Consider the following 27,443-nt stretch of genomic DNA (forward strand, 5'->3'; position numbering starts at 1 on the left):
TCGCTTAACAGCAAAGTTAACACTAGGGCTCACGTCAGAATGACGTACAGCCTCACGCTTAGATGATTGATAAACTAAGTCACGCTTAGCAGAACCGTGACGCACTGCAAGTAAGGGTTCCTGTCGAACAGGAGCAGGACCGTAGGCCTGCATTAAGGTGGACAGCTTAGATTGCATGTCCTGCAAAACACTAAAGTTAGGATCTTGAACTTCAGCACTAATAACGGGAGTAGCAGCACTCAAGTCACGTCTGGAACGACCAGATAAAACAACGGCACCGTGACTCTTTGCAGGGGCCTCCAGAGCCACAAAATCTAACGTTAAAAGAGAACGTTTAACAGGCGAACCTTCCTCTGATGAAGCTATACGTTCCGGGCTGCTCCAGTGACTGCAGCCAGGACGTTGACTTTGTTCTGAAGGAACCAATTTTCTTTTAAGAGGTCGTGAAACCTGACGCCAGGATTTCTTGCTAACATGAACGTCATCGGAGGACGAGGAGAACTTAGTCTCGTCTCTCTTATAAGAAGGACGAATGTTAGGAGCAACGTCTGCAACTCGTGAGGGAACGTCTGTTCGTGGTTTGATACCTATCGCTCCCTTTGGTCTTTTGACATTCCTTCTCCCAGGGTTTGGGGAGCTTGAAAGAGGTCTCGGACTGGGTGAGCGGCAAGTACGAACAGACGAACCCTCCGCAATACTGAACACATTTTTAACACTTTTCGCATTAACACTTTCACTTTTTAAAAACTTCACATCGGACATAAGCTGGTTTCTATCCGTAGCCAGCGATGCGACCTTTGCACCGAGAGCATGAATAGCCTTCGTCATGTCTTTAAGTGAAGGTTCGTTAGTGCTAGTAGGGGGTTCTGAAACTACCACTACAGGGGGAGGAAAAGGTTCAGGGACATGGGCAGAGGAAAATTCTTGAGAACGAGAAGAGCTTCTTCTCACCCTATCTCTCTCGAGTTTACGAATATATTTATCATATTCTAACCACTCAAATTCTGACAAAATGACACATTCGTCACATCGATCCCCTAATTGACAACCTTTACCTCTACAATTAACACAAATAGAGTAGGGATCGATGGAAGCCTTTGGAAGGCGCCTGTTACAATCTTTAGCACATTTTCTATAAACAGGAGCAGGGTCAGACATATTGGAATGTTCAAAGAGAGATAAAAAACAAAGCAAGGTTCAGCAACAGTCAAATCAAAAAAGGGTTCAAGAACAGTCGAAAGAATAACCAACACAGCGAAAGCCATAAACCATAAAGAAGTACTTCACCAATAGTTGAAAACTTGAGGTTAGCGCGAGCAAGGAATCAATGTTTACGCCTAACTCGGCAGAGAAGAACTGAATGGCTTTGGAATAGTGATGGTATCCTGGCGAGTGGTGGCGCTAGTGTACACCCAGCAACCCAACACCCTGATCGCCCGCGAGTTTTGAATCGAATGCCGGACTGTCAGAGACGTTAGCTATACATACATCCACCGGCCAAGTTAAATGTTTAAAAATACTGTACTGTACATTCTTTCATCATATAATCCTTTTATTTGGTCAAAAAATTACTAAAAGGTACCTTTTAAATCAAACCATGTCACTGTAAGGGATCCTATTTATACAAAATTTTTATAAGGCCAGCATGCAGTTAAATGAATAATAATAATATAGAATAGTCATACTAATAATACAATACTAATAGGAAAGAAAATAAACATGGTTTTCTCTGAAATTAATCCTCATCTAATTAATAGAGTACCACTGATAGGGCAATGATATACAGATTGAATTATATACAGAAAAATAATTGACTTGACTAGTTATTGATAAAATCTGGGCTAAAATTAATCCTCTCCCTCTCTATATATGTATATACAAGTATATAGTAAATTATAAAATAAAATAAAACATTTATGAAAAATAAAATAGATGAACCTAGTTTGTTACATCCAACAAGTGTGATGTAAAATATATTTAATTTGTAATAATGTGATGACAAAAATTATCATACATAAAAGACTATTGGTAAACCAAGCATGGCATACATAATGTTATGAAGTAATCAATCAATCATGAATACAAGTGCACTTCAGCTACTGAATTATATACTGTGCACCTAACCTGCGAAAAACATTTCCTCACCCTTGTATTCATCATTACAAAGATACTCATTGGGAAAGTGAATGTAAAGTTCTGGATAATGAAGGGAATAAATATTACAAACCTCTTTCCTTCTTCGTTGGCAGTACATCATTCTTACCCGAGTTTACTTTCACTCCCCAATTAATCTTTGTAAAAGCAGACAAGAAATGACTACATGTGGGGGGGTAGAGTAATATTCAAACTCGAGTTCTAAGCCACTACTTGCAACTATACCGTCATACTTCGTTATTTGTCCATTTCAAAAATTAGTTTAATTTGGGATTTGACACTAATGAATAAGAAAAAAAATAGTCACATTTGCTTGAACGAGCCGAGAAGTGCCACAACTATGCCTGCTCTTGTCTAGACAAATTGAACAACCTCAACCCACCATTGCTCTTGTTCAGTGACCATTCCAGCAGAAATTTCAAATAAACCCAGTTACTTTGTAAAAATTTCTTATAGTGCAAATAAATCACCCTTGGTCCTAAGGAAGTTATTCATAAAAGTCAACCAACTAAAAAATAATTAGAAGCCCAGATAAAGGTTGATGCAGTAATAACAAAATATTAGTGTAATATCCAGGTGATAGTTTTTCTGAGCCTACAATTAAAAACTGATCTGTTGGGATGAGTGCTGATATAAGTCTTTAAGTGTTTAGTGTAGCGAGGTTCTCTCCTCATCACCATCCTTAGGCCAGCAACTCCTCTCTTACAGGTAATTATTATTTATTACTTTTGGAACAAAGTAGTGAGGGTGAGAACGGGTGTAAGAAATAAGTTAGCAGCTAGAGTGGATATGAACGTGTTGAGGTGGTTTGGCCATGTTGAGAGAATGGAAAATGGCTCTCTGCTAAAGAAGGTGATGAATGAAAGAGTTGATGGGAGAAGTACAAGAGGAAGGCCAAGGTTTGGGTGGATGGATGGAGTGAAGAAAGCTCTGGGTGATAGGAGGATAGATGTGAGAGAGGCAAGAGAACGTGCTGGAAATAGGAATGAAAGGCGAGCGATTGTGACGCAGTTCCGGTAGGCCCTGCTGCTTCTTCCGGTGCCTTGGATGACCGCGGAGGTAGCAGCAGTAGGTGATTCAGCGTTATGAAGCTTCATCTGTGGTGGATAACGGGGGAGGGTGGGCTGTGGCATCCTAGCAGTATCAGCCGAACTCGGTCGAGTCCCTTGTCAGGCTGGGAGGAACGTAGAGAGGAGAGGTCCCCTTTTTTTGTTTCATTTGTTTGATGTTGGCTACCCCCCAAAATTTGGGGAAGTGCCTTGGTATATGTATGTACTTATGTGAATGTCCCTGATGTTCATATTCCTATGTTTTCAGAGCTGGACTTGCATCAACACTACCGACTCAGAATTTTTTTTTTTAATTTATCAATGACTGGAATGGAGGATGCTTACGGTATTTGCATTTTTCATCATGGCAAATTTGCAGGGGCCATGTCAGGCAGAAAGGGAAAGGTAAAAAAAAAAAAAAGGTCTATCTGGCTTCTGGACAAATTAACGAATGCCAAAGTACAGTATTACTTTGATATCAAGTTAACATGGATTCATGATTTAATTAGTTACTTTATATTCTGTACATTTTACTCCTTATATGCTATTTGATTAATGTAATATATGGTCTACTCTTCACCTATTAATTTATATAAAATATGCACCTATAAATATATATATATTTATATATGAACATATCTATTTTGCTCAATTATCTTATGGTCATACGAACATAAGTTCAGAGTTCTTTACTAATATTTGGTTATTGAACTTTACTATACTATGCTTTGACCAGAAGGATATTCAAGCAGACAGTGAACAAGATGGAAGATTGATGAATACTCATTAACAATCTAACCTTTTGAAGGGAAAACCTTAAGAGTAAGTGGTGGTGTTGATGATGATATGACTTGTAACTCAACACTGTCTGACAGTGTTGTGTGTTTTGGTCACTCATTTCACCCGCTGCAGCTTTCATTTTTATTTGATGAAGGCATTATTTATTTTCCTGAAAAAAGGGTAGACAGGTCATATTTTCTATATTAATAGAGAAACCTTAACATCACTTGACATTACTGTACATTACAATATAACAAAAGTAATGTATTTTTATTATTTTAGTATATTAAAAAATGCACTAATTACAATTACCTGAAATATTCCACAAAATAAACAACATTCAGTTGTTGAACTAAAGGTAAAATGACCTGCAATATATCAATATAAGTGGGGCAACACTTTTTACCGAATAGGTGCCAAGCCTAAAATAAAAGTGTGCAAGAGGTAATAAAGCCAATTTGTGTTAGACCATCTTTTTACAACTGAGTGACCCCATAAAGCAATTCACTGAAGACTCCAAAAATGGGTTAAGAGCTATTACTTGACTATAATCCATCAATAATATAGGTATTGTGAATATGTTCTTGACTGGACTATTCTTTATAAGAGAGTAATATGACTAAATTGAAGCCTCTTATTGATCTACCTTTGAAATGTAGTAAACTAATTCCAGTAACTATGCCTACAATACCAGTTCCAACCTGATAAGTTAACTATCATTCCTCTAGCTTAATGCAATCTTTTATTATTGGAGAAGTGCTGTGCAATCTCCAAGGACTTGACTGTAAAAGGCTAGAATTGTGACTCAAATATGACAAATTACCAAAGAAATATTGTCTTCCTATGTCTGGGGCCAGTAATTCAATGTGAAAAACACAGACTTAGTCTATATAAGGGACACCTGTATGTTCAAGTAATATTGAATATGTCACAGCACCTCCAATGCTGAAATAATCTTGTAACTGAAGACAAGTCATCACAACTAATACTGGAGACAATGCTACATGTGCACTAACTTAGTAAAGCTGCTATTTTCCATACCAAGACTGAAAATCAAATTTTCCTTTCTCCATACATGGCGAGGCAGGAGGGGGGGTTTTAAGAGACTACACAGCACATCACCAAAAATAAGCTTTTCTTCCATCAATGCCACTTTATGGCTTAATGTGCCAAGCCAAAATACTTGAGTAATAACTGAGTCGACTCATGTATCAAAGGACAAACTTCTACAGCCAAGCCTGTTCTCATGAGTACCACGCATGCATGGTGCATGGTGCACTGATTGGATTTGTTTCAGATAGTATCTTATAAACACCCAATGCCCAGACCAACCTGTAAAGCTCTGGATGTCCTGAAATTGCATAAAAGTAAAGAATGCTAACAAGGAAGAAATTTTTCTCATATTGAGGACTTTAGAGATGGAGAGAGGATCAGCTTCTTAAAAATGGAGGTTAGCCCCTGTTGAAAGGAGCATGTTGTTGGTCTAAGTATTCTGAAACAGACGACCTTCTAAAAATGTGGATCTCTCCAGATATAACTGCATGGTAGAATCTTGTGAGGTTACAGTCTCCTTGCTTTAAAACTGTAATATAAAGAGGATCGTTTATGGCTAAAACACATGACGTAAAGTCAGAATTAGGAAATAATTGGGAACGATGGTGATAAACTTTGATCTCTCCATAATGCTGACAGCTCACAGACTCATCGAGATGGCCGTTTTGAGGCAAAAGACTGGTTAATCTTGTGAAACATGCCAGTCAAAATCTGTGCCAAAAGCCCGTTGGAGAGTTTTTGTCAATGCAGATTTTTATGATAAGAGTGTTGAGGGCTTGAACTTCCAATCTTCAAAGAGGATAACCAGAAAAGAAGCCAAGAAGTCAAGGGTTTTCTGTCACGAAAACCAATCCCTGAACGCCATCCATACCTTCCACACTGACTGTTATTGTCTAGTGGAAGAAAACCTCTTATAGTCCACCAAATGTGTTATGTTGTGAGCTGAAACTCCCCTCCCGTATATATGGGAAAGAATATAAAAACTTATTAAAGGTTCTGGGGTCAGAAATAAGGGAGCGAGGATATTCCTTTTACCTACTTTCTGATTCAGCTGTGCTGACCGAAGAGGATGAACCTCAGTATGAGAGGCTGAACAAGTGGATACCACTGACTGTTTGGCCATGTGGAGCTGTCAGCATAGCTGTCCCTGAAAATTCCTGTAGGATATTCAAAGTCCAGGTTAAAATCATTTCTTACCACTACCTTGAGAATCCACATTCAGAGCTACATATAGGGGAAGCTTGTAGTTCTCTTTTGTTGCAAATAGGTCAACTTGGAGATCTTGGACTAACTTCAGGCTCTCTTGGAAAGAGCTCTTATCTAAGGTTCATTCTATGTCCAGAGCTGTTTGTCTGGCCAGGGCATCTGTTATTACATTGAGAATCCCAGAGATGAAGAAAATTCTCTCCTGAAGAATTTCATTATGGGAAGTCACTGCATTGAGAATTCTCGAGCAGGATTCTCCTCTCCTCAAGCAACAGACTGCTGCCTGGTTGTATGAAAATCTTGATACGAGAGTTCCTTCTTATATAGTCTCTTTTCAATGTCAGAAAAACAGCCATCAGTTCTAAAACATTTATTGTGTGCATGAAGGACCTCAAAATTGGGGAGGGACCAATTGGATCAACATGGAAAGGGCTTTTGTTTTTGTCCACTGACTGAGAATTATTTTGCAGCAACTGGGTACGTTCGTCTCAACAACCTTTCCAAGCCTCTCTTCTCTACACCAAATAGAGGTCCCTCAATCTGGTCTTCTAAAATGGACAGTTGCTCCTTTACATCTGCATATCAGCATTGATAATGTTTCTTTAACTTTGTATGACCTTTAAAATGTTAGGTGTTATTCTTGATATCAAATTTACTTTTGCGAAGCACCTTTTATCTGTCTCTTCTTCATTTGCACAAAATATTGGCTTGTTGAGAATGTCTTTTCAGATTTTTGGTGATCAATCTATTCAGAAAAAAGTTTTTTAACTCTTTCATTCTGCCTTGTTTTGAGTATTATTCTCCAGTCTGGTCTCAGCTGCAGAACCTCGCCTTAATTTGTTGGACAACAACATACGGTCTTTTAAATTTCTTATTCCTGATCTAGATATTCATCTCTGGCACTGTCGTTCAGTCAGTTAGTTATGCAAGCTGCATAAGATTTTTCATAATTCTGACCATCCCTCGCATTCAGGTCTTCCTGGACAGTGGAATGATCTTCCTAATCAGGTAGTTGAATCAGTGGAACTTCAAAAGTTTAAACTTCTATCGAATGTGTTTATGTTGAACAAGCTGATATAAGTCTCTTTTTATAGTTTATACTGTACATGAAAGATCTACTTTAATGTTGTTACTGTTCTTGAAATATTTAATTTTAACTGTTCATTACTTCTCTCGTAGCTTATTTTTTTCCTAGTTTCCTTTTCACACTGGGCTATTTTTCACTGTTTGAGCCCTTGGGCTTACAGTCCGGTCTCACTTTTCACAGGTTCATTCTTCACGATTTCGCATATTCGCGACACAGAACCGTATATTATTATTATTACTATCCAAGCTACAACCCTAGTTGGAAAAGCAAGATGCTATAAGCCCAGGGGCTCCAACAAGGAAAAATAGCCCAGTGAGGAAAGGAAATAAGGAAATAAATAAATGAAGAGAACAAATTAACAATAAATCATTCTAAAAAAAGTAACAATGTCAAAACAGATATGTCATATATAAACTATTAACAACGTTAAAAACAAATATGTCATATATAAACTATAAAAAGACTCATGTCCGCCTGGTCAACAAAAAAGCATTTGCTTGAACTTTTGAAGTTCTACTGATTCAACTACCCGATTAGGAAGATCATTCCACAACTTGGTAACAGCTGGAATAAAACTTCTAGAGTACTGCGTAGTATTGAGCCTCATGATGGAGAAGGCTTGGCTATTAGAATCAACTGCCTGCCTAGTATTACGAACAGGATAGAATTGTCCAGGGAGATCTAAATGTAAAAGATGATCAGATTTATGAAAAATCTTATGCAACATGCATAATGAACTAATTGAACGACGGTGCCAGAGATTAATATCTAGATCAGGAATAAGAAATTTAATAGACCGTAAGTTTCTGTCCAACAAATTAAGATGAGAATCAGCAGCTGAAGACCAGACAGGAGAACAATACTCAAAACAAAGTAGAATGAAAGAATTAAAACACTTCTTCAGAATAGATTGATCACCGAAAATCTTAAAAGACTTTCTCAATAAGCCAATTTTTGTGCAATTGAAGAAGACACAGACCTTATATGTTTCTCAAAAGTAAATTTCCTGTCGAGAATCACACCTAAAATTTTGAAAGAGTCATACAAATTTAAAGAAATATTATCAATACTGAGATCCGGATGTTGAGAAGCCACCGTCCTTGACCTACTTACAATCATACTTTGAGTTTTGTTAGGATTCAACTTCATACCCCATAATTTGCACCCTGCACTAATTTTAGCTAAATCTCTATTAAGGGATTCACCAACCCCAGATCTACATTCAGGGGATGGAATTGTCGCAAAGAGAGTAGCATCATCTGCATATGCAACAAGCTTGTTTTCTTGGCCAAACCACATGTCATGTGTATATAGTGTGAAAAGTAATGGGCCAAGAACACTACCCTGTGGAACACCGGATATCACATTCCTATACTCACTATGGTGCCCATCAACAACTCTTTGAAATCTATTACTTAAAAAAATCAATAATAATGCTAAGAAACGACCCACCCACTCCCAACTGTTTGAGTTTGAAAACAAGGGCCTCATGATTAACACGGTCAAAGGCAGCACTAAAATCAAGGCCAATCATACGAACTTCATGACCACAATCAAGGGATTTCTATACAGCATTGGAGATTGTAAGAAAGGCATCACATGCTCCAAGGCCTTTACGAAAACCAAATTGCAAACTAGGGAATAGATGATTACCTTCAACAAACCTATTAAGACGTTTTGCCAGAAGACGTTCAAAAACTTTACATAATGTGGGAGTTAAGGAAATTGGGCGGTAATCAGTGGGACTTGAGCTACCACAAACACATTTACATAGAGGAGTAACATTACCAATTCTCCAACAAGTGCTAAAAGCTCCTCTTCTTGCTAACTTGCGCAAAATTACAGATAACTTTGGAGCTAAGAAATCTACTAAATAAAAAATCACATATTCACGAGAAGTCCTCTCGCAGTGCGACAATTTCAAATAACCCGGTCTCCTTTGCACCCGGCTTGCTTCGCGCCACTTACCTCTCCGCCCAGCACAACATCCCATCTCACACTGACTCAGCGTCAGTCTTGCATTGTCTCTCCTCGTGTGTGTGCATCACCCACATCAATCCTTTCTTAGAAGAATCACATTTTTATGTAAAAAAATTATGTACAAGAGGTCCTCAACTTACAAACTTAATGCATTCCAAGAAGCTGTTTGTAAGTCAAATTGTATGTATGTTGAATTTTGTTAAATTTTGGCCTGGGGTAGGCCTAACCTGAATCCCATGCTTATAATTTCCAACCACTAAAGTCAACAAATAGTCGGGATTCATATGATATGGATATCAGGTTATTACAAATATCATTTTGCTTTCTGTATTAAATGATACAATATTGTTTTATTACAGTATATATTTATCTTATCTTTGTTATTTTCAGATGGATTTGTGTTTGTATCTCCGAATGTTTGTAAGTTGAGGACCTTCGGTATTTGTATACAGTGATGCATACTCCTGTACAGTATTTATTTTTACCGGGTAATGTACTGTAGATGTGATTCCCTACAGTACTGCGTAAGAGATGACACACGAGTTGCGTCATGCTTCAAGACTGCTGCGTAGAACTTTTTATGAAAATGGTTAGTGGTTTTTGTATAAAATATGTATACTTAGTTAATTTCAAATGCATTATCATTTTATACATATTTTACAGAACAGTATTACAATAATGAATATTAATGGATAGTACTGTTTATTAACTACAGTATATTTCACAGTACTGTATGTAAATTACTACATGGACTGAACTCTACAATATGTAAATGTAGTCTACGTGTGCGGTGAGCTGTCAAACAATACGCGTCAAAACGAAAACAGCAAACACTTACAGTACAGTTAAGCTGTACTGTACATATATTAAAGTAATATACTCTACAGTATCAGTGAGTGCTACATTAGATAGGAACAACAGTGTTTCGTTGTTATAAGTGTCCTGATGACTACTGTAGTGTTACGAACTGTACTAAACCATAGCCTTACCATGTCCGGCACTAGTGTACACGTGTGCACTTGTACTGTACAATTACTGAAATGTCTTCATTCAATTACAAAATACTTATACTATGATAGAAACGAAGTAAAAACATTATTAGGTAGTACTTGAGTGTATTAATCGACCTCGTGTAGGCAATGGGCAGTGAGTTGGTAGGGTTAGAGTTACCCAACCCTAGGGTAGCAAATAGTTGCGGATTCTCCTCCTTCGTGCCTGTCTCTGTTACCAAACCCCTGCAAACAGGGGCTGACTATATGGCATCCTGCTTTTCAACTAGGGTTGAACCTTAGCTAGTAATAATAATAATAATAATATTGATGCAAAATGAAGAAGGCTCATGACGTTCACCATTTGCTGTTAAAACAAGCAGCTTTGAAGAAAGAATTTGACCTGGCATACAACTCTTTGCCGAGATGCTTTTGGCAGACTCTCGAGTGGCTTTTCACATATTCCAATGAAGAACTAGTTACCGTATATTCTTCTTGGAGTAATTTTGTGAAGTTAATCAAGAAAGCTAGTTCCTGAAGAACTTAAAAGACTTTATATACCCGAGGCATAATTCTTTTGTCACTGCCAAAACTAGCCAGTTGTCTAATATAAAGGCAATGATTTAAACTGTACACTAATTTTGTGCACTCTAGGCCCAATATTGAACCCAAATTGTAAACCCCTAAGCTGAAATCCTAGGTAAGGTCAGAAGCAGGGGTCAGTAGGAGGTACCAATAAGTATCTTTTAGATCTATAGTACAGGTCTAATCCCTCGGTGTAGTACTGTAATTGGCAGACATGCGTGACTGTCATCATTTGAATGCATCACATCTGATGTGTGTGTCGAGACTCGGGAGGTCTAGAATAATTTCTTCTTTCGGGAAAGTCTTTCTTCAGTACACTGAATAATCCTCCTGGGAATTTGAGAACTTGCCCTTTTCTATGACATCATTTTGTAGAATGATAGTTACAAAGAAATCAAGTTCAAGGGCTCTGGCCTGAAAGAAATGGTGTTTGCAGAGCTGACCAACCCAGATGACTCCTGACTTAGGGCATTCATCGATGGAGTCCTTTGCCTCTGCAAGATTAACCAGCACACTAGTTTTCTCTGGTGTTCCTCTAGTTATCCTTTCATCTCTGAAAAATAAAACCCAAAGAACCAGAGATTTGAGACTACCTAAGCAGAATGGATTTGCTGCCTACGCTCTTCTTGAGGAACTTGGGTACAGGAAATGGGTACGGATGAGTGTATGGTGTTAGTCTCCTTACTGGTTGCCTCTGGAACTATTGCTGGCTCATACTATAGGCCAAAACTTTGTAAAAGAAGGGTTTCCTTTTTTTTTTTTTTTTTTTTTTAAAGGTGGGGCTGAAATCCATTTCTTCATTTCGCTGGAAGTTTAGTGACAATTGCATGTGTAGCAGCAATACCTTTATACTTTAAACCTTGGGGGGAAAGGGGATTTACACATAGAGTAACTACTGTATATAGAAACTCCTTGACCTTCTGCAGATTACAAGCTGTACAGAATGAATCCACTGTGAACAGATAAGACATTTTACAGGATCCCAAGCCCTAACCCAGGATGCACAAGTCCCTATGATAGTGACGCTGCTCGTGACAACATTAAGGGTTAACTGGATTATCACATATACTTTGGTTACATTCAAACTTGGTTTTCATTTTTTATCAGTAATAGAACTCAGGTGTATTGTATACAGTATATATAAGAGATTAGGCCCAGAAAAGGTACTTCCCATATCCGAACTATCAAATAGATGGTCATCCCCTTAGACTTATCGAAGGATAAGGAAAGGTTTTTTTTTTTTTTTTCCTAACTACTAAGTAGTTGAAGCCCATGGCTTACCAAGCCAACAGGTTGGAAAGGGTAAAGGTATGTTAATGCAAGCCTCAATAGTCTTCAATAAAACTGTCATTTAAAGGCTATGGAAACCAATCAATTCCACACCCCTGCTTAACCTAACTGTAGTTAGACAATTCAATTAAAATTTATTTATATAGTATATAAAATATTTATTCAACTAACTCTAGTAAAGTTCCTCTTTGCTAATTGATTTTTGGAAGCTAACTACTGAAAGCATGTGTCATGACTACACTAGTATCTGCAAAAGACCTTAGGCTACGCTGGCCTAACAACTAAAAAGGGGTCAGCAACCTAAGAAACCATATAATTTCATGACAACTGCCGCGGTGAAAACGGTGTGGGCCAAGTGTGTGTGCGTGGCCGTTGCAAAGCCACGACCACCCAAAACAATATACCCAGCTACTGGCATTCTGTCGTTTCCTCCACCCTTCTTCATCTCTTTCTCACCATCATCATCATCATCATCACCACCACCAAGTCCTAAGGCAACAGCACCGTGAGTGAAGGGGGCAGGCCTGGATAGCTGGAAGCCCTTGGCCCACGACTGCACTCAGGCGGCGAGACTAAGATTCAGTCGCTCTCTGGTGACGGTGCCGTGACACCAGAGTTCGGCAGCTGGACCCGTGACTGGGCTGGCCTATTGAGGACACCGCAGCCCACCCCACATGGGGAGGCCCCTAGAAAAGGTGGGGTAAACATCGGACACGGCAAACCCGTCTGGTCAGCTCACCATGGCTGGCGGACATCCCACTAATGCGGTCGAAACAACAAGAAAAAAATATTAACCTTAGGTGCGTGGAACATCCGCACCCTCCAAGATGTGACGAACACCAACCGCCCGGAACGACGTACAGCCCTCGTCTGCAAGGAGCTAGCCCGCTTCAATGTTGATGTGGCGGCTCTTAGCGAGACCAGACTACCCGAAGAGGGCAACATCAGGGAAGCTGGAACAGCCTACACCATCTTCTGGAAAGGCAAGGCCCAAGAGGAGCCTCGCATCCACGGTGTCGGCTTCGCCATCCGTTCCCAGCTAGTGCAGCAGCACAACCTCGCTCCCAAGGCCATCAGTGAGCGCCTGATGACTGTCCGCATCCCCATCACGCGGGACAGACACCTCACCCTTATCTCTGTCTACGCCCCGACTATGACCTCAACCGATGATGACAAAGCTGCCTTCTACACCCAGCTCGACCGCACCATCCAGGCAGTGCCCGCCAATGACAAGCTCGTTGTGCTTGGCGACTTTAATGCCCGAGTAGGCAAAGACCATCGCCTGTGGGAGGGAATCATCGGCCGCCATGGCATTGGAAATTGCAACGCCAATGGCTAACTCCTGCTGGGTCTGTGTGCAGAACACCAACTTGTGGTAACCAACACCATCTTCCAGTTACCAAAACGACAAAAGACCACATGGAGACACCCACGGTCTAAACACTGGCACACCCTGGACTACGTCCTGACCAGAGCCAGAGACCGAGGAGACGTCCGCATCACCCGATCCATGCCCGGAGCGGACGACTGCTGGACGGACCACAGACTCCTCATCTCCCGACTCTCCGTGACGACCCTACGACCACCCAGAAGGGCACCTGACGGCGTACCACACCAACGCTTTGATTGTAGTAAGCTCCGCAACCCACAGGTGGCACAGAACTACAAGGAGGCCTGCGAACAACACCTCGCAGACCCCGTGGGTCAGGCCACTGTTGAGCACCACTAGACCACCCTCAGAAACGCCATGGCCCGTGCCGCGGAGGAAACACTAGGCTACACCACCAAGAAACGGCAGGATTGGTTTGATGAGAATGATGCTACCATCTCTCTTCTCATTGAAACCAAACGACAAGCACGCCTGACTTTGGAAAACCAACCAACAGCAGCTAACAAATGTGCTCACAAGGTGGCTGAAGCTGGTTGCCAAAGAGGGATCCGTGAAGCCCAGAACACCTGGTGGCAAAGAAAAGCTGCAGAAATACAGAGTTTCGCTGACCAACGTGACCTGCGCAGCTTCTATGCAGCAACAAAGGAAATATTCGGTCCCACACGGTCATCAGTGGGCAGCCTGAAGGACGCGGATGGGGCCACGACCATCACCGACAGCGAGGGCATCCTGGCCAGGTGGAGGTCTCACTTTGAGAACCTCCTCAATGACCAAGCAGACACCCCAGACGATCTCCTGCGAATGACCCCGCAGCATCCCGTCCGTCACTGGATGGCACTACCACCCTCCATCCATGACTTCAACAAGGCCCTGCAGCGCATGAAGCCCGGCAAAGCCCCAGGGCCAGACAACATCCCGTTGGAGCTCCTCACTCACGGTGGCCCCGGTTTGAGGAACCGTTTGATGCTCCTTATACTGAAAATATGGGAGACCAAGACCCTCCCCAGTGACTTCCGCGATGCAAACATCGTTACCATCTTCAAGAAGGGAGACAGGGAGAACTGTAACAACTACCGGGGAATATCACTACTAAGCATCGCGAGTAAGATTTTCGCTCGGATTCTCCTTGACCGCCTCCTTATTCTCGCAGAAGACGTCCTGCCAGAGTCCCAGTGCGGCTTTCGACCTTCCCGCGGGACCAGAGACATGATCTTCTGTGCGCGACAACTACAAGAGAAGAGCCTCGAACAACAACAGCCCATAATGTTCATCTTCTGGGATTTGAAAAAGGCCTTCGACAAAGTACCTCGACCTGCCATGTGGGCTGTCCTCAAAAGATATGGCTGCCCACCCGATTTTGTCAAGCTGGTGCGTGCCCTCCATGACGGAATGGTTGGGAGGGTCTGTCACCAGAACTCTCTTTCAGACCCATTCCCCATCAACGGCGGCCTGAAGCAGGGCTGTGTTCTGGCCCCAACATGTTTCTCGCTATACACCGCAGCAATGCTCAACGAGATTCCCCCAGACACACCCTCAGTCGACCTACGTTTCCGCATGGATGGAGGCGCTTTCAACCTCACCAGACTCCGCGCCAGAACCAAGACCACCTTGTGTGCAGTGCGAGAACTGCAGTATGCTGACAACAATGCCACCCCAGGTCAGACGGCAGAGGACCTCCAGTCGTTAGCTGATGCATACAACTCTGCCTACGAACGTTTTGGGATGCAAGTCAACACAGATAAAACCAAGACCCTCGTCCAACATCCACCAGGACTGATGCTCCCAAACTTCAATACCACAGTGAATGACCAACCGTTAGAACAGGTGGACCAGTTCTCCTACCTAGGGAGCATCCTAACATCAGCTCCCACAAGCAAAAAGGACGTGGAGAACAGGATCAAGGCAGCCCACTCTGCCTTTGCCGACTCAACTGCCGCGTATTTAACAACCACGCACTGACAATGACCACCAAAATAATGGTGTTCAGGGCAGTAGTCCTCTCCACGCTCCTGTATGCATGAGAAACATGGACGCTATATAGAAACGATATTAAAAACCTAGAACGCTTCCGACAAATGAAACTGAGGCAGATCTTGAAAATCCCCTGGGAGAGCCACACCACCAACATTGAAGTCTTAGAACGTGCCTCGCTGACCAGCGTGGAGGCCACCATCATCCACCACCGCCTCCGCTGGATAGGACACATGCATAGGATGGATCCATCTAGGCTCCCAAAGAAAATATTCTACGGAGAACTGACCCAGGGCACCAGACCACGAGGAGCCACGAAAATGCGCTATAAAGATCAACTAAAGCGCACCCTGGCTCTAACTGACATCGATCCTTCCTCATGGGAAGAAACAGCCAGGGACAGGAAAACCTGGAGGAGTACAGTACACCATGGCACCGTGGACTTCGAGGAGAGGAGGAGACAAAATGAGGAGGCTAGGAGGAGAAGAAGGAGAGAGCGATTAGAACAGCCCCGCCCACCACCTACCCTCCCTTGTGAACACTGTCCGCGACTCTTCCACCACAGACTATGACTTAACAGCCACATCAGACACAAGCACCCACCCCATAGATAGGAGGCTGATGGCTAACGACAGAACCCAATACTCGGACACGAGTGGACGCCGACGACGACGACTGTATATAAACACTCCCAAGCTAACTCCCAAACTAATCATGAACAGCATCATATGTAGACAACTGTGAAAAAATGTTAGGCTATGTTTGCCAAAAATTTACGACAAAGAATTGGAAAACTTTTAATAAAATTTATAAAACTGGAACATGTAATAAGATGTGAAACCTTAAACACCTCAAGGTTGTTAAGAGAGTCGGCGAGTAAATGGCAATGTAAGCTGTAAGAAGCCAGTCACATGAAAGATAACTGCCGTAAAACAGCTTCTTCCGTAAACAAGCTTCGCAGCCATCCTTCCCCTATAGTAAAGAACAATGGTTTGTATTTGTTTAAGAACAAACACTGACTCCATGCTTTAAGCATTGGAACAGTGACCTTAGAGCAGGGGAGATGATATTCCTTAGTTTATTTATGTTGTAATAGATTTCCTGTTCTAGCCTTTTTCAGGAAAATCATAGGAGACAAACACATTAACCTAAAACAATTTCTAAATAAAAAATATGCTACAGTAATGTATTTAAAAGTGTTGCCTAAAGAGCTTAGAATTGTACTTTAAATAGCCTAGCATACTGTACTTTAAAAATTCAGAAATATGAACAAAGGAGCTTACAAGATTAAGAAGAAAAATACCAAAAGTAGTCTAAAATATTAAAGCAAACTATAGTTCATATACAATACCTCTTTCATCGTACTTGCTGTGACATATTTTCTTTTACTGGCAGTATAGAGTGTTGTGACCGGGATGTTAAATGCTCTCGCAGCTGGTTTCAGAGCAAGGTGTCCTTCAACAACCAATTTCAATGCAGTCTGAAATGCAATATTTTATTTTTCATACAGCTAACTAAATTCATTACCATAATACTGTACCTTCACCTTTTATTAATTTTTTCCTGAATGATAATACTCAGTGTGACGAAAAGCTTTCTTCAATATGTATGGTATGTTGGTATGCATACATTAAAAATAGGTAAAAGACAAGAAAACAGATATTTAGGCTGACTCTGACATTGCCTTCTGCCTTACACCTAGTTTCAAGATACAATACCACATAAAGAAAATGCTAAATCTGGATGCAAGACAGGAATTGATAAATTTGAGGTTTGATAAAGCCTAAAATTTTCAATTCTGTTAATGATTTCTTAAATTCCACAAACAGGTTTACTGCAGTGATGCTTATTATTTTTGTTTTCACTGTAAGTAAAAAGCTTCTGTTCTTTTGAATACATAAAATAAATATTGTCATAGCTACCAATTTTTTTCAACCTATTTCTTTTGTTACCTCGGGTGAGTAAAAAGATGGTAAAGCATGTCAAACTATGATCAATTCAAAATGTAGGAGATTTGTAAAAGAAAAATTCTTTAATGTGGCATTTCTATATACAGACTTTGAAGAAATGCAATAAAGTAGTGCATTTTTACAATGTGTAACGAAAGGGATTAACCTTTAAGTTTGTATAAAAAAAATTGGTCAGCGAAGAACTTAAGCCTGATAGACCTCAATTATTAATTTGGATAAATCTTAGTCAGAAACATCCAAGTATGTTTTGATGGTCATTTGGTGGAGCCCATAAGCCACTGCATTCTTTAAATCTGTATCTTATTGTAGACTATGTAAAAGAAAAATGTTTAAAAGATCTAGTGCAGCACTTAGCTTCTGAAGAAAAATTTTCACTTTCAGGACAATAGAAAAAAAATCCAGGTAGGTATTACAAATGTAATGGTCGAAAAGTTGTTAATACCTTATCCACAAAGTTCAGAGCACATTATAAGAAAGACCAACATCACAACAATTCTTGGAATGTATCACAGTTCCACATATGAACTAGAGCTCATTGATATTACTCGAAAACTCCAGAGGCAAAAGAAACAATGGAGTAAGTTACATTAAGCAAAGAGGAATCCCACAATTATTTATGTGAAGGCACTGCCAGCTTGTCAAGACTGGTACCAAATCCCATCTAAGCAGTTATGCAGATAAATGCTGAATTTACAGACAAAAGTTATTAAATATATCATAGAAAGCCAGATCAGTTCTCAAATCTCCACCATGTTAATCAAAGACCCAACAAAGTAACTCTGTAATCCCTTTAACCCTGATGAATAAGGTCTTCTAACAAAATAAAAAGGAGTGGTTTTGAATAAATGGTTAAAACAATAATATTGTATCCCTTTGTTTCTTCAAATAAACATGCTTACTATTTATGCAGTTATTGATCTTCGAAGGGGTAGCAATATCTGCTGCTGTGACTTAACGAAAATTGCCCTCTTTCTCTGTCAAAGCTTGTATATTTCAATGACGGTAGACGAGACGACGTTATGTTAAAATTAATAAATCAGAGTTTGAGACTGCTTCCTAAAAATCTTCGGGAAGGAAGAATTGGCACTACCTATCACCAATTCCAGAAGGATGATAACCCAATTTCTGTAATGTCGAATAAGCAATGATCATCTTGAAGTTTGCCAACATTACTAGAACTTGCCTGATAAAACCAAATGAGGATAAATGGGTAAACTGTCTCAAATCTACATTATTATATCTGTTTTACATAGTTCTAGATCCTAGTTAGTTGTTCAAAAAATTGTGAACAAACTAACTAGAGAAGTTCCTTATCAATAGCCAGAGGGCTGTTACTACAGTTAATTGACTACACTGGACCACATTTAAGGAAGGAACTTCAATTTCCTAGTTAGTGTATTGGTATTGTTATGTTCCTGCCTCCCATTGTGAAGTTTGGTGCTATTCTAAACAAACTGACAATAATGTTGTTTGACAAAATTCATACTGTTTTCACTTATAACATTACAATTAATTAGAAACCGGGAAAACAATTTTTAACTTCATTTACTCGACATGAATAACCTTTTCCTTTTATATCATTCACCTCTTGCTTGAAGATCCTAAGGCCCTGTTTCTACCATCAGGCATGCTCGACAGGCAAACAGTGTAACCAGATCCTGTTGCAATACACAAGCTAGGAGGGCGAATGGCAGGCACAAAAGTGACATCAAAAGTGAGTAAATAATGAGCAAACATGTACAGGCTGCTTCCTGTGAATGAGCTTGAACGAAACACTAAAGGTTTCTTTGGAGGTATGTTGTAATCAGTCTCGCATTCAAAGTGTTTTGCGTATATCATCTTGTCTGGCCGTCCTTCTACTGGTGGTAATTAAAAGTCAAACCTTCAGTGGTCCAGACAAGATACCACATGACTATTTGACATGTACCGCCAATAGCCAATAGCCTTGTTTGTGCAACGTTAAAAGTACAGAAATAATAGAAACAAAAGAAGTATGTTTCTATTACCATCATAAATACAATAAAAAGAACAGATACTATTCGAAATCACTAAGGGAGTGAAACATACAGATAGAAAACTGTTGCAGGTCAAGAGGCAGGCTTTCTCTCACAGATTGAAAACTGTTGCAAGTCAAGAGGCAGGCACATCATGGTGCTGAGTTCCCCAGTGGGGGAGAAAGTGAAAAAGAAAGAGGCCAGTCATTCTTTATCATTCACCCCAGACTAACCTGGGTAACTTCAGCTCGAGGTGTTTTTGACCACTTGTTGTGCCGCCACCATAGGACCAATGGAAAACATATCCATGTTCCTGTGGGTTATATCTTCCATATAGTGGGTGGTGAAGGTCATCTGACACTTCCACATGGCCACTTGCAGTACCTGCGCCACAGAGTAGTTTTTCTTGAATGCCAGGGACGTTGCGATGCCCCTGATGTCATGAGCTCTGGGTCGTTTTTGAGTAGGAGGACCTGAATTGAGTGCCTACGGATCCAGAAGGAAATAGTATTCCTTGTGACCCTCCTCTTGACCTTCCCTGTTCTAACAAACAGGGCTGTAACATGGGGTCGAGCTGCTGCTGTTCTCTTTAGGTAACAACCCAGACTCCTCATTGGGCAAAGTACCAGTTGGTCTGGATCTTCGGTTAGAGAATGTAAATGGTATCCTAGATGGGCCAACCCTAGAATCCAGCTCACATGGATTTTGAGTCTTAGCCATAAACTCAGGGACAAAGCTGAGGATTACTTCACCCCATCTACTTGAGTGGAAGATGTCAGAAGATAGACCATGCAGCTCACTAACTCTTTTGGCCGAAGTCAAAGCGAGTAGGAGTACTGTCTTCCCTGTTAGGTGGCAATCTGTTACCTGGTGTAGTAGTTCATAGGGAGAACCCTTCAGAGACTGAAGGACCCGAACCACGTTCTAAGGAGGTCTAAATTCCGACTGGGGACAAGTACTGTAATCTCATAATACCGTACGAGTAAAGAAATTTCCGAGGGGGAAATATCTACTCCTTTCAGTTTAAGAGTGAGACTCAAGGCTGAGCAGTAGCCTGTGACTGCCAAAACCAAGAGACACATTTATTCTTGAAGGTATACAAGGAACTCTGCTATGGTTGGAATAGAGGCATCAAGGGGAGTGATTCCCCTTCCACTACACCAGCCACAGAAAACTGATCATATCGCCTGGTAGACTGACCCTGAAGAGCGTCCAAGGTGTCCAGTCATTCTTTTTGCAATTCATGGTGGTAAGCCTCTCTGTGTGAGAAGGTGCTGGACAGTCTCCAGGCGTGAAGTCGAAGGCTTTGTGGTAGATGTTGGCATGTGGCTGTTTTAGCAGATCGTGACGTGGAGGGAGTTCCCTCGGGATCTCTGTGAGGAGCTGCAGAAGGTCAGGGAACCATTCTGTTTGATGCCACTGCGTACACGTCTATGTACTCCCACCGTTGTTGGAATGCATCTTGCCAAAGAGCTCGGGGATCTGGGACTGGGAACAGTTCAGCGGGAGCCTGAAATTCCAAGCAGTTGCAAACAGGTCCACGGTCGGGGAACCCCACAAAGTCAGGACTTTGTTGGCTACTAGATGATCCAAATACCACTTGGTACCCACTATCTGAGTCGCTCTGCTCAGACTGTCCGCGAGAACATTCCGTTTACCCGGAATGAAGCAAGCTGATAGGGTTACTGAGTTGTCTTCTTCCCATCTAAGTATCTCTACTGCTAGATGGCACAGGGGCTGTGAAAAGGTACCATCTTGTTTGTTCTGGTAAGCAACTATCGTGGTGTTGTTGCTCATCAGTACCATGGAGTGCCCTGCCAGGAACTGGTAGAACTGTTGGAGAGCCAGGAAGGCTGCCCTCATCTCTAAGAGATTTATGTGCTGATACCTTTTTAATTCGAACCAATGGCCGGAGGTGGTTGTGGTGCAGCATGTGGGGCTCCCACCCTTCTTTTGACGCATCTGAAAAGAGCATCAATTACGGGGGAGGAACGAGAAGATCGACCATTTTGCACAGGTTCTCGTTTGCCAGCCACCATCTCAGGTCCGTCCATACCTCTTGTCCTATGTGGACTATGGTATGGACTTATTCCACTGGGATTTGAGGCGCTACAGAAGGGTTCTCATCCTGAGGCGTCCGTTGGTAACTAGACGGGCCAGAGAAGCTAGATGGCCTAGAAACCGTAATCAGCTCTGGGTTGGGAGCTCTTCTCGTCTGAGGAAGGGCTGTGCTACCTTACTCAGCCACTGAATTCTTTCATCTGATGGAAAGGCTTTGTGCCGTATGGCATCTATTTGCATGCCTAGATATACAAGGTTCTGAGAGGGTAGGAGTTGAGACTCTTCAAGTTTTACCACGATCCCCAAATCTTGGCAAAACCTCAAAAGCTCGTCCCAGTGGCGAAAAAGGGTCGCTACTGAGTCTGCTAGAATCAGCCAGTTGTCCAGGTATCTTGGGAGATGAATGCCAATTCTGTGAGCCCATGATGACACAAGGGTGAACTGGAGAGAACCCTTCTTCAAGATGGTCTGGACTTCTGCCTGAAGGCTAACCCTTTTGTGGATCCCTTTGCATAGGATTTCATTGGAACTGGATCCCGAGTTAGTGGAGGGAGAGAGAGCATGAATGGAATGCAATAGCCTGAACAAATCACATCGACAGCCCCGTGGAAACGCCACCTTAGCCAATGCCTTTACAGGCATCCCCCCACAGGTGGATATGTGAAAGGATTGCCCGTCCTAGTGGGATCTTGGCCTTGGCTGGATCCCCTCTTTTCCTTCCCTCCACAGAAATACTTCTTGCCTCAAAAGGACTTCTTAGACACATTAGGACCCTGATGTTTGGAGTCCCTAGCCCTATTTGTCAGTGGTTTTGAAGCTGTTTGTTTCCTTTGTGGCTGAGGTTGGAAAGGCCTTGATGTTAAGGCCTTTTGGATGAGGGAGTCTTGATTAGACTTCCTCCATCTCTCAGTCACCCGCTTGACATCCACTGGTTTGAATAAGGAACTTTCCCCGAAAAGAGAATTCCTCAGCCTAGATACCTCGGCCTGAGGGAGTTGTCGATGCAACTTTCCGATGACTGCATTCCTTCTCTTCAAGATGATGTTAGCCCACAGGTTCACCACCTGATGGAAGAGGAACTCTAGCACCCAGGTGCCAGACAAAATGAAGTTTTCATCGACTTCCTTGTGGACTCACGAGGCCAGTCCTGAGACCGGGTCAGATGTCCCACTGATCCCAACCAGAAATTAAGCCAGGAGGCTACCTGCATGGCACATCGCAATCTTTTCCTGGTTAAGGATCAAAAGAGGCCGAGAACGAGACTGGAAGTTCCGTTAGTTTCTCAAAGGGCGTACCTTTCGAGAGAGCCTCAGTAGAATGAATCAGAAGCAAGGCTGCTAGAGGTTCGTATGAGATCTCATAATATCTCCTTTGCTGCACATAAGGTGCCTGTCATGGGTAGATAGAATAATATAGAAAAGAATGTTAAAACATGTGAATTTTCTACTCTTAAGAGGCAGAGAGAGAGGAGGTCCCGCTAGTGTTTACTGGAAACTGTCACCATCGTTAATGGAGATCAAGATTTTTATTAGATGTGCCTAGTTCAGCAGACCTTGGGCATAACGATCGTCTGTTCGTAACAATCCGAGGACCCATAGGACAAGGAGAGCAGTGTCGTCGCTGAAGAATATACATTAACATAAGGTAAACACGCTTCGCTTTAATTATAGCGCCATATGGATCATGATTACAACAGCACAGCCTTCGCGAAGATGCTATCAAAGAGGCGTGGTTTTAAGGAGAACCAATAAGGATGAAGAAAGGAGAAAATTTCCTTATATGGAATTGTGCATAGTTAACCTCTTCCATACAGGGGTATATAAACTTCAGAGAGTATGACAGATAGAACGAGAGTACGCCAGATAGAACGAGAGTACGAAAAGTAGAACGAGAGAGAGAGAGAGAGAGAGAGAGAGAGAACAAGGGAGAACAAGCACAGGGAAGGAGAGAAGACGTAAGGACCAGAATGCAGACGTCACCAGCCTTGTCCGAGATGTCAGAACGAGTTGACCCCTACCGTCATTACCAACCGCGAAACGCCCAGACCTAAAATATCTACGTTCCTGTCAACCGTCGAGACCTGCTGTGAAGAGTATTATGTTCTTTTTGTATTTTTTATCTACTATCTTGACTGTTCCCCTATTTGCTGGAGTGTAGTTTAATCAAATGATTTTCTTTGTTTAGTTCAGTGCTTCCTAAGTACTCAATCAAGAAACATTGACCTTTGACTAGTTGTAAATAAAATTATGTTTTCTTTTGCGAGTTTTCTTTCTATATTTCCTGTTGTTTCAAGAGGTATAGTGGTCGGGAAATCCTAATTTCATTAATCAATTCAAAAGAACCTCGTTCGATCCCCACGAGGATCGTAACAGTGGCGGAGGAAGATTAGCGGGAGCATTTGAGGGAAGAGAATAAACCTGTGGCCTTCTGTTTAGCAATTTTTAATCCCTTCGACCAGGGCAAAGCTTCACTGGCCCTCAGGGGTTTATAGGTGCCATATATCTGGTCAAGAACAATGTCCTTACCCTTAAGAAGGGCTACCAATGGATCTGGCAGCTAATTGATGGTACGAATGCAGGATAAAACCTACCAGAAGGCATGTTCTGTCTCTTTCTGCTCCACTTCCGAGAGCTTAAGGCTGGCGGCAGTTGGCAAAAGATCGTCCTCACGATTGGTTAGCTCATCAACCTCCGAGCTCTCAACCATAGGAGACCCAGGTTGGTCGATGTCGTCATCGGGATTTACCATTGACGGGGAAACTCCTATTGGCGTGTTTGGCGAGATCTCCCTCTGTCACTGCGACTGAGGAGGAGCTCTGACCTAGGACTTAGGAGTGGTAAATAAGTCCTTTGGTTGTCTGAGCTAAGGTAAGAGTTCTTCCATCAGAGGAGTCCTTACGGCTTCTTCTGCAATGCAAAGGAGTTGTTCCTTTAAAGGAGGAAAACCATGTCGAACACTGGTAGAGGGAGAGACTCCCTCGGAATCACTTCAACTGGAGGGAGGCATAAGGAATCTGTAAATGAGATTGCCTTGTCCTCCTTGGGAGATGGTCAGATCCTTTTCCTCTTACCCTTAGGTTTTGGCCTGAGGAACCCTGAACAGCAGGGAACTTCCTTGGAATTCTGAAAAGCTCTCTTCTAGTGGCCTTTTAGGAGAGATAGGTTAATTCCTCCGAGGAAGTTCTGCGGAAGCAGAGTATTCAGGATTACTTCTGGGATCAACAGGAGAGGCACCTGGAAGGAGGGCTTGTAATACAGCAATTCTCGGAATGCCTCGCCCAAGGATTGGGAACGGGGGGTGGCCCCTGGCACAACCTCACGCAGTACGTTAAAAACGGTGCGGGGGGGGGGGGGGGAGCTCCCGATATTCTAGGAGGGGGGATCCTCTGGGGTGGCATGGAGCCTTGAGCTTCGAAAACTCGAAGGATTTCTTAGCACCTCTGGCAGGCAGGATTGGTACTGGCTTTTCCCCTGGGGGAGACTCTGGGCATAGGAACCTCTGACGAGGAGGCAAAGGCTGTCTTAGAGTAGGTCGAAGTTCATGAGCAGTAAGATTTTCCTATGCAGGGATCCCTCTAGCAGCCAAGAAAGGCGACAGAATCTCGTTCAAGCAGTCGGTGAAACCGAGCTAAAAGGTAGGTGCCGAGAAAGTTCGCATGAAGGTAGGAAACCACGATCAACTGCTTCCTCACGTGACTCTGTTCTGTCATCCGACGCTGTTCTTTCACGAGAGGCAACACCATAACGAGCTTGAACTGGAAGACCAAACACAGGGGAGGTTCAACCTAGAACATGAGAACTCTTAAGTCACGCGAACCGTAAGGATCAGCGTGACGAGAACTTATGGGTTCTACATCATGGAAGATAGGAATTTTACCAAAAACCTTGTCGTGAAGGATTCGCGCGACAAGGGCCATGAGGATTATGATAGCCCGGAGGTTCAGCATAATCAACAAAACAAAAATCACGAGAATCCAAGGACTCAACATGACAAGAGGCTTCGGATCCAGCAAGCCCAATGTTAGATTGTAACGAGACCCCGAAGGACGACTGCGACTTGAACTCAGCACTTCAAAAAGCCATCTTCTTACCGCAAAAGGAGGAGCACGACCTGGATGGAGAGGGGTCAGAAACCCATCCACCCGACGGACACCCGAAGGGGAACGTCAAGCAGTAAATACTCGATGGGGAGACTGCTCAAGCCCAAGATGCTCGGAAGCTTCCTCTCCCAAAAGAGAGACTTGTTCTTCCAAGGGAGAACATCGCCTAAGACTGAGTTATGCCCCACCATTAAGGGAGATTCGTAAGCGTAAGACCGCTGTTGTGCGATTTTCTCTCGCGAGCGAGAGGTGTTCCCTGAAGGGAAAACAAGCTTTGAATTTTATTCCTCCACTGACCCTGGTGAAGTTACATCGTTCTCGGCATCAGGGGACCAAAAGTTCGACGGACGGGCACCAGCGCCTCAGCCCGAAGGAGTGGGATCGACTTCCGAAGAAGGCGACAAGAGCCTCCACTTAGCCCCCAACTGAAGAAGTCCAAACAGAACGTCCTTAGGAGGAGACCATCCACGCTCAGGCATGGCCAAAAGGATAAGATCAGTAAAAGAGCAGGCTCTCCCCGGAGGAGGGGGCGGGACTGGCTTGCTAGGGAAGTTGGCACCATCCCGAGACCTACGAAGTTGACCTGAAGTAACCAGGGCTGCCCTGCTACTCTGCCATTCCCAAGAGGAGACCGGTGGAGGAGCAGTTTCGGGAAGAGGTTGGGGAGTAAAAAAAGAAGACTGATTTCTTCGACTTCGAGGAAGACCCCAAAGGAGAAGAATCACGTTTAGCCTTTGTCTTCTTCCATCGCCCAAACCTCTCCCACTGGGAGGCCAACCACTCCCTACATTCACTACTGGTGTCATCCTGTGAACACCGGCAGCCGCAACAAGTCGGACACAACAAGTGGGGATCCATCTCTAGGGCAGACATGAAGGTACCATATGCTCGGCCTTCGGGATCAGGACACGTTTGCATTGCGGGACTGCAAGCACTCCAACACTTACTTTACTTACTTTGACGGCTGCTTTTCTGATCCCATACAGCTGGGGAACCCCACTCTCTACAGGACCTCCCCTCTCGATTTACCTTGTTCGTTCAGAGTATTTAACGTTTCATATCACATATTGTTCATTTATTGTTAAATCATCACAGTTATACGACTGATGAAATAAGAAATTCTTCAGTTTCCTCTTGAAAGGCTTAATGTCTTCAATCATTCAGATGTTGCATGGGAGCTTATTACTTAGTCTTGGGGCCGCATATTTAAAGGCTCGGGAGCCTACAGTAGACATATACAGTATCTAGTTTTCTATAGTTTGAAGCCATCTGTAACTATTCTCGTGTCGACACGATTTGTTGGCTGCACAATACGTAGCAATTCTCTCAAGTATTTTGGACATCCGGTTCTGATAACTAGGTAGGTTATTGTACACATTTTAAATTTGATTCTCGCTTTAATCAGCAGCCAGTGTAAATCAATTAGTATAGGGGTGATCCTTTTTCTAGGTGGGACTGTAGATCATTTAGTAGCAGTTCATGCACAACTGTATCAAAAGCAGCACCGAGATTGAGTAATATTAAAATACCTAATTTATTTTCCTCCATCATTTCTAGCATATTATTTACAACAGAGCATATGGCTGTCTCCGTAGAGTATAGTTTTCTGTAAGCAGATTGGTTGTCAGGCAAAGCTTCTATTACTTCTTTTGCTTCTATTACTTTTAAGTGACTGACTAGTTGTTCAAGAATTACATATTCAAGCACTCTTGAAACAAAGGATAGATTCGAAATAGGTCTATATGAGCTTAATTCCTGGTAGTCCAGAGCATTTTTTGGAACTGG

General features: G+C 42.3%; 1 protein-coding gene across 2 annotated transcripts in view; it reads right to left on the bottom strand.

The window, feature by feature from the left end:
- Nucleotides 1-1,603: 1,603 nt before the first annotated feature.
- The window catches only part of LOC137658448 (uncharacterized), a 413,371-nt gene continuing 387,531 nt past the window's right edge, over nt 1,604-27,443 (bottom strand). For both annotated transcript variants that reach the window (XM_068393174.1, XM_068393173.1), the window contains exons 9-10: nt 16,886-17,014; nt 1,604-4,152 (exon numbers count right to left, since the gene is read on the bottom strand). In XM_068393174.1, the coding sequence (XP_068249275.1) occupies nt 4,141-4,152; nt 16,886-17,014 (141 nt within the window). In that variant the 3' untranslated portion in view covers nt 1,604-4,140. The remainder of the gene's footprint in view (nt 4,153-16,885; nt 17,015-27,443) is intronic.

This window comes from Palaemon carinicauda, chromosome 19, assembly GCF_036898095.1.
Source record: "Palaemon carinicauda isolate YSFRI2023 chromosome 19, ASM3689809v2, whole genome shotgun sequence".
NCBI lineage: Eukaryota > Metazoa > Arthropoda > Malacostraca > Decapoda > Palaemonidae > Palaemon > Palaemon carinicauda.